A 15,849-nucleotide genomic window follows, 5' to 3' on the forward strand; every position below is an offset into this window, starting at 1 on the left:
CTCCCACTGACCGTCAGTTCCATTTCTAGATTGCTCCCCACCAGACTGACTGTCTCCTACCTAGTTAGAGTCTTGGTCTCCTACACTTCCTTCCTCCAGAACATCCTTCAAGATCTCCTAGATGTCAGGCAGGAATCTAGCCCTGGAGATGGCCCACTGGAGCACCACTGGATGAGTCCTCTTTACCTAAGCAGTCCTTAATTGTCCTTCTACCTTAGTATCTCACTCTGTGCCTTGGAAAGATTTGACCTCCTCTGATGTTCGTTCCAAATTAGTAAGGAGTAGTCTGGTATTCCTGGAATTGTAATTCTGAGGCGCAGCATGCCCCTTGTCCCACTTTTCCTTTTTAATCCACCAGGTGATCCCCTCCAGTGCCCCCAAATAATCACACAGATGCCATCTTCCATCATGCCTGCAGCTCAAAAGCCACAGAAAGCCCTGGCTGGATTACAGCACTCCAGGAACTTAGGAAGTTTCTCATGCCTGCCTCAGTCTTTCCCTGCTAACTTCTTACACTTGAGGTCATTCTGCCCCAGTCTTTTGGCCATTCCACAGGAACAGGGATGACCACAGGGCTGGTCTGGATTTGAAGACTGGTAGGAATGGCAACCCAGCTATGGAAACTTCTACTTTGTTTCGCCGTCCCTTCACCTAGAAAACAATGCAAAGTATATGCAAGCCTTCAAGGATGTCAGGGGCCATGGCTTCACTGGGTCTCCCTTATTTCTCAAAAGGCATGTCCAGAGGTGGGTAGTCTCAGCAGTCTGCAAAGAGACAGGAGCTTCCCAGGTCAGAGGAGCCCAACGTCCAAATCCTGCCGCCTTTTATATCAATTCCAGCTGGGGGCTGGAGCCTGCTGGCCATGCCACCTGGACCTAATGTCCTGGACCCTTCACTTCTTCCTGTGCCACAGTTACAGAGCCTAGTCTTATTTTTACTTTTTATTTCTCTCAGGGCAATGAGGCCTCTTCCTTAATCATCTGTTCTCATTCTCCCCAGAGGCTCTTCCAAACTTTCATCTCTTTCCTTGAAACTCCTACCTCTTCTTTCTCCCTCTCAGCAGAAATCTTTGACTCAGTCTCTGAGAAAATCAAGGCCGTAAGGCGAGAACTCTTTACTACGTCCTACCCATTTACAAACATCTGCTGTCTCGGGGAAAACTGGTCCCTCTCCTAAACCTCCACCTGTGCTTTGGGGTCCTTCCTCCTTCTTCCTTCAGTCCTTCACTCCATCACCATCTCTTTTCTCCTCTTTATCTTGAAAATACTCCGAATTCGAAACAGGAGGGAAAAGCGGATTGTTCATTGGCCATAGAATGTGTAACTGCTAGAACTCATTTTAAATTTGTCTCTATTGATCAGTGACAGCCTTGTATCAGGATCCACATAAGATATTGGGATTTATAAGAAACATATATTTGGTCTTCATCCCAGTTCCTGACACAGAGCTCCTAACATCCTTCGAATTTCTCTAGGTGACTAGAAACTATGGTGTCTTTTGCTATGTTAATGAGATGGGTTTTAGAAAGCCCCTAGGTAACTTAAGGAGGGGCTGGTTGCCAAGGGAACCAGCCCTGTGATTAGAGGGTTGGAACTTTCAGATTTACCCCCTCATCTTCAGAGAGGGTCTGGAGATGGAGTTCAATCACCAATAGCCAACGATTTAACTAATCAGGCCTATTATTATGAAGCCTCCTTAAAAACCCAAAAGGACAGAGTTCAGAGAGCTTTCAGGTTGATGGACACGTGAAGATTTGGGGACGGTGGTGCTCAGGAAGCATGGAAGCTGCCCGTGCCCCACATACCTTGTCCTAAGCATCTCTTCCATTGGCTGTTCCTGAGTTATATTCTTTTACACTAAACTGGTAATGTAAGTAAGTGTTTCTCTAAGTTCTATGAGCCACTCTAGCAAATTAATAGAACCTAAGGAAGCGGTGTGGGAAATTTAGCAAATTTATAGCCAGTTAACTAGAAGCCCAGGTGATAACCTGGATTTGGGATTAGCATCTGAAGTGCGGGTGCAGTCCTGTGGGACTGAGCCCTTAACCTGTGGGATCGGATGCTGTCTCTGGGTAGACAATGTCAGAATTAATTGCTTGGTGCTGTGGGCCAACAGCCACACATCACACCATGCCTCTGGAAGGCAGCCCCAGACTTCTGAAATCGGTCAGTCAGCAACAGCCTCGCTCCAGTGACTTCAATTCCGTGGCTGACGCTCACCCAATCCCTAAACAACCCCACCTCTGAAAAACTGGCCAAAACTCTCTATAAAGTTAGCAGGAGAGGGGCAACAGCAAGTCCATCAGAGAAACAAGCAGCACACGTAGGGCTTACACGCTTCCATCCGCCTCCTGGCCAACTTTCTCCACACCACATGGGCACCCCAGCAAATTGCTGGGTGGAGACATCCACCTGGGCTCAAACCTCAGCTCCCCCACCTTCCAGCTATGTCACTTAGGACAAGTTACTCAGAGACTAACTGATCTCCTGGAAGATCAGTCAGTAGATCTCCAGTGTAGATCAGTGTAGAGCACATTGCCTGGCTGGCTGCCTTATCTTCTGAAAAGAGCTCCACGATGTTATTAAGCCAACAACTGGCCTTCTTTACTGCACCCCTTGAATCCATTACAGCCTGCTGGCAACCAACTCTCAAGACAAAATCCACGTGTCTGCACGTGGTATCAGTGTGCTAAAGTCACGACGATGACCGCGATGAACCAGAAAGACGAAAAGTCTCATTTTCTCTTGTTCAGGATCCTGCAATGTCATCTCATGTGGTCAGAATTTTAAAAATACTCTGCCTAAAAAGACCCATGGAAGTCTGCTCCCTTATCTCTGAATCTCCACCTCTGGAGCATGAGATGGTTACAGGTGCCTTCAGCAACCTATTCTTTTATAATAGCAGGGAGGGTGGGGCTGGGGGGCAGGGGGAGTTCTCAGCAATGCAGCTGCCTAGCTGCAAAGATTTTGACACTCATTGCACAGAGAAACATATGCTGTATGAAAATTATGCCCTTTCTGATGAAGAGGGAAGAGCCCAGGATCTCCGCTAGCCTGCATGCCCCCTCTGTAACTGAATGCGGGCAGTCAATGCCTCTGTGGGAGGTTTGACCCAAACACAATACAAGCTCCGGGTCTCAGGTGAACTTGCTGCTCGCCCAGCACTGGCCTCCCATTGCTCCCCACCTCTCCCCACGGAGGTGCCCTCCACTAAGCTGTGCTGTCTGACCCTTCTCACCTCCCAGCACCTCGGCTCCCCACTCCCCTTCCAGAATCTCTGGGGTCTTCCTCTCATGTGTGTCTTCCCCTCTATGAAATGCCTAGCAGCTGGGCCTGGGGAGGGTGCTCCTGGAGAACTGGCCTTCCACCCCCTCCTGCAGGGACCGTGCTGGGGTGTCCTGTATCAACTCCTCCCATCAGGTGGGTGGGCAGGCTTATGGCCAAAGGCTCCAGAGGACAGCAGACGGTTATGCACCCCCTGCCTCCCGTGAGAGGGCAAAGAGAGCATCTCGTGCCTGCTGGAATCCTTGCACTCAACTAGAGCTGGACATCCCCACGGTGAACTCTGGGGATCTGGGAAGCAGTTCCTCCACCAGGGACCACCAGGGAACATGCTTTATCGTCTCTTGCTTTAGGCGGCTGCCTCAGTACATTCCATATGCTTTACCATTAAAGGAGATTTCTTCTGTTGGCATCTTTTCATCAATTATATTGCTACCTCTTGGTGACAACCACAAACTCTTCAGTCAACCTCTCTGCCACCTCCATCGCTATCTTTGTGTGCACTGCTGCACCTCCCTAGGGACAGTCCTTGGATGAGTCCCCATCTGTCCCTATAATGCTCAACTCTCCAAAAGGAACTCTCAGCTCCAACTGAGTCAGTGTCTTTCTGGTCTACCATTTATAAGTGGTTGATGCCACTTATGCCCAATTAGCAGAAGACCACCCATCCAGAGGTCCTTCCTAATTCTTCAGTCTGTTGATTTTCTATTTACCCTGGTCCTCTCTCTGCACGCTTATACATTTTAATGCTTATGGTCCCAATTTCACAGAGGAATTCTGCCTAAACATACAATTAAAGTTAATAAAGATGATTATATTGAGAATCTGAAAATCAACCTTGATGGAGGAGGAATAAGGTTTGGAAGGATTTACGAGCACTTTAAGACATGCAGAATAGGTTGTTAAAAGGTACCTATTATTTTACGCGGTGACTCTGGGAGTACATGCGAAGGATAACCCTTGTCCAAGTCCTACTCTTGAGACGGAACATGTAGGAGCCATGACAGGTAATGAAGCCAAAATAAATAATAAGCAATTAGAGACAAAATGCAGCGGCTTTCAATATACTATTAAAAGTTGGTCCAAAACTCTTTGGTGAGTTAGTTCATTGGTAACGAGTACAGCTGCAGCTCTCTTTAATCACCATACATTTATCCTAAGACTTCTAGAGAACAGTAGTTGGAATTTCAGATATTCAAATTTAGGCAATTCTGAGATGTCTCTGCTGGAAAGTGTCAGAGGAAAAACCAAACTTCCTCAGCTTACCTTCTCATGGCCAGGGTTCTTCACAATCCACATTCTTCAGAGTGATTACAAAAGAATTTCCTTCAATGGACTGAATACATTTCTTTGGGAAAAGAGATTTACATTTTAAACGGTGTTTTAAAAAAATTTCCATTTAATTACTAGAGTCACTTTTTTTCAGTTTCCCATTATTATTCTCAGCACATCCTACTTACTCACTCACCATAATTTCTAAGCAAGTACTTCTATACTTGGGATGATTTTTCCTTAAGGCAATCGAAGATAAATGTTAGGAACAAATTCAGGGGGAAAAAAACCAAACTACTTTCTGCTGAATGTGCCAAAAGTGGCGAGCGTGCCTTACTTTGGATAATCTTCTGCCCTGCAAGCTTAGCTAAGTAGACAGGGCCAGAAAGCTTGATGTATTATTGCCTCACGTGATAGTTTTTTTTTTCCCTTCTAGCTATAGCAAAGTTCCACAGGCAATTCTTTTCTAAAGGAATCACAAAAGCTTTTCTCTAAGCTTCTGCCTAAAAGCTATTTTTCACATCAGAATTTGGGGATAACATTCAAATGAGTCATTTCAGTATGATGTAACCCACCTTACAGCATCATGGAAAACAGGTCCTGCCTTCCTGTACGTTCAGACATATGAAGAAAGTCCAGAAGTAGCTATTTTCCTCCTCACTTTTATAGCCCTGGAGCCAACTCAATGATCTTCCCTTTTTTTGGGGGGGGGGGGGCAGGGGGTTATGTGGTTCATCTTTTGGTTCTCTTTCCTCTTTGTTCCATCATTTCAAAAAGCTATCTTTAAAAACACCCTTCCTTTAGAATGACCTCCTTGTAAATTTTTCCCTTATAGGTCTGTCTGCAATGCACTTCAGCTGGGTTTTTCATCTGGAGCAGGCATTAGTGACTTAATCTCTCTACAGTCTACCTTGTTCCAAACACCTTGCTGGAGAACTTTATTTCAATTCCTGTTAATTTTTAGGTGGACCACTAGTATTGCCTGGAGAATACACCTCGTGTTCTTATTTTCTATTAGTGGATAATTGCCTCATGACTTCCTACTGTTTGCTGTAGCCCAGGTTAAGAATTCCGTCTTAAGATTTGTTACCTCCCACTACTTTCCATCAATTTAGGGTCAGAATTTTCCTTTATCTACATCTACCACCCATCCCCAATCTTTGTGGATGTCTGGAAGACCAGAGATTTTCCTGGTCTGACCCATAGCTTTTGGCCCAAGCTATAGTTGAACGAACCAGCTACATCACCAATTAAAAGAGTGAGGACTTCCGGTCACGCCATCACTGTGTCGCGGCGTTTCTTCATCAAGCCGTGTGGCTGACAGTGACTTGGTGCTCTGGCCGGGTGTCAGGCCTAAGGCTCTGAGGTGGGAGAGCCGAGTTCAGGACACTGGACCACCAGAGACCTCCTGGCCCCACATAATATCAATCGGCAACAGCTCTCCCAGAGATCTCCATCTCAACGCTAAGACCCAGCTCCACTCAACGACCAGAGAGCTCCAGTGCTGGACACCCTATGCCAAACAACTAGCAAGACAGTAACACAACCCCACCCATTAGCAGAGAGGCTGCCTAAAATCATAAGTTCACAGACACCCCAAAACACACCACCGGACACGGTCCTGTCCACCAGAAAGCCAAGATCCAGCCTCATCCACCAGACCACAGGCACCAGTCCCCTCCACCAGGAAGCCTACACAACCCACTGAGCCAAGCTTACCCACTGGGGGCAGACACCAAAACAACAGGAATTACAAACCTGCAGCCTGAGAAAAGGAGACCTCAAATGCAGTAAGTTAAACAAAATGGGAAGACATAGAAATATGTGGCAGATGAAGGAGCAAGATGAAAACCCACCAGACCAAACAAACGAAGAGGAAATAGGCAGTCTACCTGAAAAAGAATTCAGAGTAATGACAGTAAAGATGATCCAAAATCATGGAAATAGAATGGAGAAAATACAAGAAACGTTTAACAACCACCTAGAAGAACTAAAGAGCAAACAAACAATGATGAACAACACAATAAATGAAATTAAAAATTCTCTAGAAGGCATCAATAGCAGAATAACTGAGGCAGAAGAAAGGATAAGTGACCTGGAAGATAAAATAGTGGAAATAATTACCATACCACAGAGCAGAATAAAGAAAAAAGAATGAAAAGAATTGAGGACAGTCTCAGAGACTTCTGGGACAACATTAAACACACCAACATTCAAATTATATGGGTCCCAGAAGAAGAAGAGAAAAAGAAAGGACTGAGAAAATGTTTGAAGAGATTATAGTTGAAAACTTCCCTAATATGGGAAAGGAAACGCAGCAAGTCCCATACAGGAAAATCCAGAAGAAACATGCCAAGACACATATTAATCAAGTGATCAAAAATTAAACACAAAGAAAAAATATTAAAAACAGCAAGTTGGAAAAGCAACAAATATCATACAAGGGAATTCCCATAAGGTTAACAGCTGATCTTTCAGCAGAAACTCTGCAAGCCAGAAGGGACTGGCAGGACATATTTAAAGTGATGAAAGGGAAAAAGCTACAACCAAGATTACTCTACCCAGCAAGGATCTCATTCAGATTTGACAGAGAAATTAAAACCTTTACAGAAAAGCAAAAGCTAAGAGAATTCAGCACCACCAAACCAGCTTTACAACACATGCTAAAGGAACTTCTCTAGGCAGGAAACACAACAGAAGGAAAAGACCTACAATAAAAAACCCAAAACAATTAAGAAAATGGTAAAAGGAACATACATAATTACCTTAAATGTAAATGGGTTAAATGCTCCAACCAAAAGACATAGACTGGCTGAATGGATACAAAAACAAGACCCACATATATGCTGTCTACAACACCCACTTCAGACCTAGGGACACATACAGACTGAAAGTGAGGGGATGGAAAAAGATATTCCATGCAAATGGAAGTCAAAAGAAAGCTGGAGTAGCATTCTCATATCAGACAAAATAGACTTTAAAATAAAGACTATTAAAAGAGACAAAGAAGGACACTACATAATGATCAAGGGATCAATCCAAGAAGAAGATACAACAATTGTAAATATTTATGCACCCAACATAGGAGCACCTCAATACATAAGGCAGATGCTAACAGCCATAAAAGGGGAAATTGAGAGTAACACAATCATAGTGGGGGACTTTAACACCCCACTTTCACCAATGCACAGATCATCCAAAATGAAAATAAATAAGGAAACACAAGCTTTAAATGATACATTAAACAAGATGGACTTAATTGATATTTATAGGACATTCCATCCAAAAACAACAGAATACACTTTCTTTTCAAGTGCTCATGGAACATTCTCCAGGATAGATCATGTCTTGGGTCACAAATCAAGCCTTGGTATATTTAAGAAAACTGAAATCATATCAAGTATCTTTTCCAGCCACAACGCTATGAGACTAGGTATCAATTACAGGAAAAAAAACTGTAAAAAATACAAACACATGGAGGCTAAACAATACACTACTTAATAACCAAGAGATCACTGAAGAAATCAAAGAGGAAAACAAAAAATACCTAGAAACAAATGACAATGAAAACACGATGACCGAAAACCTATGGGATGCAGCAAAAGCAGCTCTAAGAGGGAAGTTTATAGCAATACAATCCTACCTCAAGGAACAAGAAACATCTCAAATAAACAGCCTAACCTTACACCTAAAACAATTAAAGAAACAAGAACAAAAAAACCGCAAAGTTAGCAGAAGGAAAGAAATCATAAAGATCAGATCAGAAATAAATGAAAAAGAAATGAAGGAAACAAGAGCAAAGATCAATAAAACTACAAGCTGGTTATTTGAGAAGATAAACAAAATTGATAAACCATTAGCCAGACTCATCAAAGAAAAAAAGGAAGAAGACTCAAATCAACAGAATTAGAAATGAAAAAGGAAAAGTAATAACTGACACTGCAGAAATACAAAGGATCATGAGAGATTACTACAAGCAACTATATGGCAATAAAATGGACAACCTGGAAGAAATGGACACATTCTCAGAAAAGCACAACCTTCTGAGACTGAACCAGGAAGAAATAGAAAATATAAACAGACCAATCACAAGCACTGTGATTGAAACTGTGATTAAAAATCTCCCAACAAACAAAAGTCCAGGACCAGATGGATTCACAGGCGAATTCTATCAAACATTTAGGGAAGAGCTAACACCTATCCTTCTCCAATTCTTCCAAAATACAGCAGAGGGAGGAACACTCCCAAACACATTCTACGAGGCCACCATCACCCTGATACCAAAACCACACAAAGACGTCACAAAAAAAGAAAACTACAAGCCAGTATCACTGATGAACATAGATGCAAAAATCCTCAAAAAAATACTAGCAAACAGAATCCAGCAGCACATCAAAAGGATCACACACCATGATCAAGTGGGGTTTATCCCAGGAAAGCAAGGATTCTTCATTATACACAAATCAATCAATGTGATACACCATATTAACAAACTGAAGGATAAAAACCATATGGTAATCTCAATAGATGCAGAAAAAGCTTTCAACAAAATTCAACACCCATTTATGATAAAAATTCTCCAGAAAGTAGGCATAGAGGGAACTTACCTCAACATAATAAAGCCATATATGACAAACCCACAGCCAACATCGTTCTCAATGGTGAAAAACTGAAACCATTTCCACTAAGATCAGGAACAAGACAAGGTTACCCACTCTCACCACTATTATTCAACATAGTTTTGGAAGTTTTAGCCACAGCAATCAGAGAAGAAGAAGAAATAAAAGGAATCCAAATCGGAAAAGAAGAAGTAAAGCTGTCACTATTTGCAGATGACATGATACTGTACATAGAGAATCCTAAAGATGCTACCAGAAAACTACTAGAGCTAATCAATGAATTTGGTGAAGTAGCAGGATACAAAATTAATGCACAGAATTCTCTTGCATTCCTATACACTAATGATGAAAAATCTGAAAGACAAATTAAGGAAACACTCCCATTTACCACTGCAACAAAAAGATCAAATACCTAGGAATAAACCTACCTAAGGAGACAAAAGATCTGTATGCAGAAAACTATAAGACACTGATGAAAGAAATTAAAGATGATACAAACAGATAGAGAGATATACCATGTTCTTGAATTGGAAGAATCAACATTGTGAAAATGACTATACCACCCAAAGCAATCTACAGAGTCAATGCAATCCCTATCAAACTACCAATGGCACTTTTCACAGAACTAGAACAAAAAATTTCACAATTTGTATGCAAACACAAAAGACCCCGAATAGCCAAAGCAATGTTGAGAAAAAAAAAAAAGAGCTGGAGGAATCAGGCTCCCTGACTTCAGACTATACTACAGAGCTACAGTAATCAAGATAGTATGGTATTGGCACAAAAACAGAAATACAGATCAATGGACCAGGACAGAAAGCCCAGAGATAAACCCATGTACATATGGTCACCTTATCTTTGATAAAGGAGGCAAAAGTATACAATAGAGAAAAGACAGCCTCTTCAATAAGTGGTGCTGGGAAAACTGACAGCTACATGTAAAAGAATGAAATTAGAACACTTCTTAACACCATACACAGAAATAAACTCAAAATGGATTGAAGACCTACATGTAAAGCCAGACACTATCAAACTCTTAGAGGAAAACATAGGCATAACACTCTAGGACATAAATCACAGCAAGATCCTTTTTGACCCACCTCCTAGAGAAAGGGAAATTAAAACAAAAATAAGCAAATGGAAGATAATGAAACTTAAAAGCTTTTGCACATCAAAGGAAACCATAAACAAGACGAAAAGACAACCCTCAGAATGGGAGAAAATATTTGCAAACGAAGCAACTGACAAAGGATTAATCTCCAAAATATACAAGCAGCTCATGCAGCTCAATATCAAAAAAAATACAACCCAATCCAAAAATGGGCAGAAGACCTAAATGGACATTTCTCCAAAGAAGATACACAGATTGCCAACAAACACATGAAAGGATGCTCAACATCACTAATCATTAGAGAAATGCAAATCAAAACTACCATGAGGTATCACCTCACACCGGTCAGAATGGCCATAATCAAAAAATCTACAAACAATAAATGCTGGAGAGGGTGTGGAGAAAAGGGAACCCTCTTGCACTGTTGGTGGGAATGTCAATTGATACAGTCACTATGGAGAACAGTATGGAGATTCCTTAAAAAACTAAAAGTAGAACTACCATACGACCCAGCAATCCCACTACTGGGCATATACCCTGAGAAAACCATAATTCAAAAAGAGTCATGTACCACAATGTTCACTGCAGCACTATTTACAATAGCCAGGACATGGAAGCAACCTAAGAGTCCACTGACAGATGCATGGATAAAGAAGATGTGGCACATATATACAATGGAATATTACTCAGCCATCAAAAGAAACGAAATTGAGTTACTTGTAGTGAGGTGGATGGACCTAGAAACTGTCATACAGAGTGAAGTAAGTCAGAAAGAGAAAAACAAATACTGTATGCTGACACATACATATGGATTCTAAAAGAAAAATGGTTCTGCAGAACCTAGGGGCAGGACAGGAATAAAGATGACGTAGAGAATCGACTTGAGGACACGGGAAGGGGGAAGGGTAAGCTGAGACGAAGTGAGAGAGAGGCATGGACATATATATACTACCAAATGTAAAATAGATAGCTAGTGGAAGGCAGCCACACAGCACAGGGAGATCAGCTCGGTGCTCTGTGACCACCTAGAGGGGTGGGATAGGGAGGGTGGGAGGGAGATGCAAGAGGGAGGAGATATGGGGATACATGTGTATGTATAGCTGATTCACCTTGTTATACAGCAGAAACTAACACATTATAAAGCAACTATACTCCAATAAAGATGTTAAAAAAATAAAATGGCCCGCAAGGAAAAAATAAATAAAAGTGTGTACCTGGATCCTGTTTTTTAGGAATCTTGTTCTCTACCTTCTCTCTTGCTTTCAAGCTTCTAAAAATCTTAACATCTGTATCAGTCCTTCCTGTATTCTCTGATCTCTACACGAGGTTTCTTAGGTCCTGACAATTCCTGGCCATGTGACTTGCTTCCTTCCTCATCCATTTTCTGGGCATCCACTCTGAGCTGGAGGCCCCGCCACAGGGAAGTAAGATTCTACTGTAGGACAGCTTTAGAAAGTGGTGACCAATGCTGACACACACTTACAAACTAAGTGGGTGGTAGCCTTGGAGATAGTAAAAATGGTCATTTCTACCTGGCTCCTGGCACATGGTAAGCACTAGGTTATTAGCTCGATGTTTAGAAATACTCCACAGTAGTAAATTTTTAATTTTATTAAAAGAATTTTAGTTTTTTTTCCTCTTTGGCTGAGGACTGTTTGTACTGTCTTATTAAAATACTGTATCTGGAACTATTCTAAGTTAAAGGAAACTGAAGATGCATGACGACTAAATGCATTGCTTATCCCTGGATTAAAAATAAAATAATTCTCAAGGCCATTCCTGGTACCAAGGGGGAGGTTTTCATCTGGACTGTATATTAGGTAATAGTATTGTATCAGTGTTATATTTCTTGAGTGTGAGCAGTGTATTGTGGTTATAAGAATGCCCTTGTTTCAAAATATGGAGTGTCATAATGTAACTTACTTTAGGATAGTTCAGAAAAAATTCCATCTCTGTATCTATAGGGAGAAGTACACACATACACACACACACACTCTCAGAGTGGCACAGAGAATGTGGCAAAATGTGAACAACGGAAAACGTAGGTGATAGGTATATGAGTGTTCATTATGTTATTCTTGCGTTTTATCCGTAGCTTTGAAATTTTTCCATGTAAAAAGTTGGGGAAAAGCAAAAAAGATTAAAAAACGAAATACTCTGAAACTACCATAAGTGATTTTTAAAGAAAAAGTCAAAGAGAAGAAAGAATTGACAAATCAGTTCTGAAACCAAACACAAATACTTTTTATTTATGGGGTATCGTTTTACATCAATTCCATTAAAACCTAAAACCAGTTTGCTGTACTCAAGTTAGATGGCATAACAGTATTTCAGTTAAGCTGGGAGTCACAGGACTTGCACACGTTTATGAAGGTAATGCAAATACTGACGACACGAAGCATTCACAGTTACAGGTTAGCTGCTGTTCACTAACAGTAACCCCCAAGAGAAATGACTTCATGAAAAAAAGCAACCCACGTTTTGGTCTCATTTACAGACACCCAACCTTTCAGTTGGTCAATGAATTCTATACATTTATTATACAATGTATGAAAGAATAAAAGATAAGGCGTACAGAGGTATTTTAGCAGTTGTAAGAATAAAAACCAAGGGCACAAACTAACTTTTAAAGCTTTCTGTATAAACTTCAAAAGCACTGTTAAGATGGAGACTGAGAGGCAACAGAAGTTTGCTGTTAATCCCGAATCTAGAGGTCTGTCTAGTCAGATTTATAAAAACTTAATTCAGAGGTCATGCTTCGAATAAGCTGCATGTAATGTTATAGAAGGTGTTTATGGCAAATCAAATAAGGAAATTTCCAACCTACCGCAGCAGTAAACATCTAAAAGTTGCATTCTATTATGACAGAGTATTGCAACGTGGAGTTCAAAACATGATGGAAAGAGAAAGGGGGGAAACGTAGGTGAGAAAGAAAAACCAGAAAAAGGCACCCTCATTCACTTGGCATTCACCCATAAACAAGTGCTTATGTAACTGAGGGACATTTTTAAGAAAAAGTGTCTTATTACCCTGGCCCCTCTTCTTCTCCTTAAAAATAACTGCACAGAATCAAGAAAACCAAGGGCAAGCACTCTGCAGTCACAAAGATTTATTTTTCAAGGGAGTTCAAAGATTACTTGGACTTCTCTAAATACGCAAGATTATCCCTTTGGAATACTTATTTCCATATTAGGTACATCATGAAATAGTTTTTACTTGGCTTTTCCAAAACCCCTATCATCAAAATGTCCATTGTGGTTAAAATGTAACATCTTCCCTGTAACAATCCTTTTATTTTAGGATTAACTGTGCTTTAGTGTTTAAAAAAGTCTCCAGTTTCTAACAATACCTTTTAAACCAATTTCATCTATGATTTATATTTGCTTTAAACAAAACTAGAGTTGATCAAATTTAAGAACTGCTGCCTTTAAAGTGTAATTTTTTAACTTTATTGGATCCTTTTGAAAATGACTCAAGTTTTCAACAGATTGGAACCTGCCTATGGCCAATCGCCACTGGAGTAGCAGGTGCCCGTCAGAACGGAAGCCCTTTCAACGCGTTGGTCTCAGGAGCAGTGCTTGCTCAACATCTTCTATGCTTTGCAGATAGGAATTTGTGCAAACTGGTGCAAACTGGTGTGAATGTGTAAGGTAGAAGGGAGTCTACAACTTCTCAACAAGGAATGGTTAAGTATGCTTAATCACTACAGAGTTTTTCCAACTTCTGGTTTATTTCACAGCAAACCAAACCTTTCTATTCGGTAGAAAAAGGAAGTAATTTCATTCTACCATATCATGATTTTGTATATGCACACACACTGTATATACATACAAAATTCCTGTCTTTGGTGGTTCAGTTAGGGAAAAAAATAATATATGAAAATCTGAACACTGTTGGCAAAGAAACTGTGAAATCATGGTCAAGAGTAGCACTGTCCGTGTGCTTTACTCATTTAATGCCATTTAGAGGTTCACATTTGACCCAAAAGGTTTGGGGGCCAGATTTTGAAATAATCGGAACCTCTTCCAACCGCTGCACGTTCAATCATGGATTTTGCTCACAACTAGGCATTCACTTGTTTAAATGCACCATTAGCTTTCACTTGGTTTAAGTCGTTAGACTTTTGTGTTTTCACAAAACTTTAGGGACTAAATTAGTCATTCAATAGCACCAGATAGTTGAGGGAGAAACATGTTATTTATACATTTCCTTGAGAAGGGTAAGACAAGGGGGAAAAAAAAAGAAGACATAAAGTACAAACCTAAAACTACCGTCCTGTTTACTCTTGTTTCCTCATCCACATAAATAATGGCTATCACCTCTCTGTACACATTACTCAGGTAATGATGAGCGGCCCCTCCAGGAAAGGTCCTACCGTGTAATAGAGATTTTAGCCCAATGCTGGTGGTGTCGTGTCCACTGCCTGCAATGGACATTCTGCCAGTAAAAGCCTAGCGTGAAAGAAACAAAAATGGAAAACAAAACACCTCTCACTTATAGTATAGTTCTTTCCCCCTCAAAACTAGAGAACTAAACACCATGAAAGCTTAACTAAAAATTCAAGCCACAACTAAAGGTGCTCTGCAGTTATAAACTGCCAGCAAACCACTAGGTTATCGTGGAGGCGGCAAAATAAATTTTACTTAGAACGGCATAGAAAGCATCAGCAGACCAAACACTGACTAGAAGAATGCACAAGAAAAAAAAAAAAAACACGCTAAAGTTGTTTACAAAAGTTTAAAACCAATGAAAAAAAAAAGATGCAATTTTAATTTGTTCATCTGTACCTATAGGCAAACCACGCTAGCTTTCACATTAGAAAATCAAAACCTATACCCTGCATGGTGGAAATGACTTGTGGCATAGTATGTATCTGTGTGTTCAATTATTCTAACTTCCATCATTTAAAAATGCTAATATTTAAGTACACCAAATTATATTTGGCATATGCCTCTGAAAAGTTATGACTCCCACCTCCTTCCAAAGTTGGCCTCTTTAACAGTAAGGTTAATTCTGGCAACATTTGCATATGGTAACAGTTGTTCTGTCTTGTTTTCTGAAATGCTACATTTGAGACCAAATAAATGTATAATTGGTTCATCTGAAAAAAGGGACTAGAAATATGCCACAAAAATTATTTTACAATACATTTTTGCAGAAATAATCTCTAGGTGAAGCTTCTTCTTTTTATACACATATACAAAATTTAAACAGCAATATACACATAATCACAGTGAGGACGTTGGCAAATTCACCAATCTGTAGTGTAAATACAAACTGCAAAGCAGCCTTCCAAGAGAACAATGCTACACAGCAAGCAGAGCTGGCCCATTCAATAGCAAACACCAACACGTCCCTGCCAAAGGGAGACAGTGCAAGAAAAGCAGCATGCGCTTGGATACAAACAGCAATTTATGGCTAATGGTTGACATAACTGTGGTAACAGTGACTCTCTCGCTGCTATGCATAAAGTCCTAGGACATCTGTTTGTCTTTATACCATTCCACAAACTCGTCCAACAAGACTGGCCCTGAAGAGAGAGAGAACAACACGGCTATGAGGCTTC

General features: G+C 40.7%; 1 protein-coding gene across 7 annotated transcripts in view; it reads right to left on the reverse strand.

Annotated features, from left to right (window-relative positions):
• Window positions 1-12,509: 12,509 nt before the first annotated feature.
• The window catches only part of DCUN1D4 (defective in cullin neddylation 1 domain containing 4), a 68,753-nt gene continuing 65,413 nt past the window's right edge, over window positions 12,510-15,849 (reverse strand). For all 7 annotated transcript variants that reach the window (XM_060012566.1, XM_060012564.1, XM_060012569.1 and 4 more), the window contains one exon: window positions 12,510-15,813. In XM_060012566.1, the coding sequence (XP_059868549.1) occupies window positions 15,758-15,813 (56 nt within the window). In that variant the 3' untranslated portion in view covers window positions 12,510-15,757. The remainder of the gene's footprint in view (window positions 15,814-15,849) is intronic.

Source organism: Delphinus delphis, chromosome 5 (genome assembly GCF_949987515.2).
Source record: "Delphinus delphis chromosome 5, mDelDel1.2, whole genome shotgun sequence".
Taxonomy (NCBI): Eukaryota; Metazoa; Chordata; class Mammalia; order Artiodactyla; family Delphinidae; genus Delphinus; species Delphinus delphis.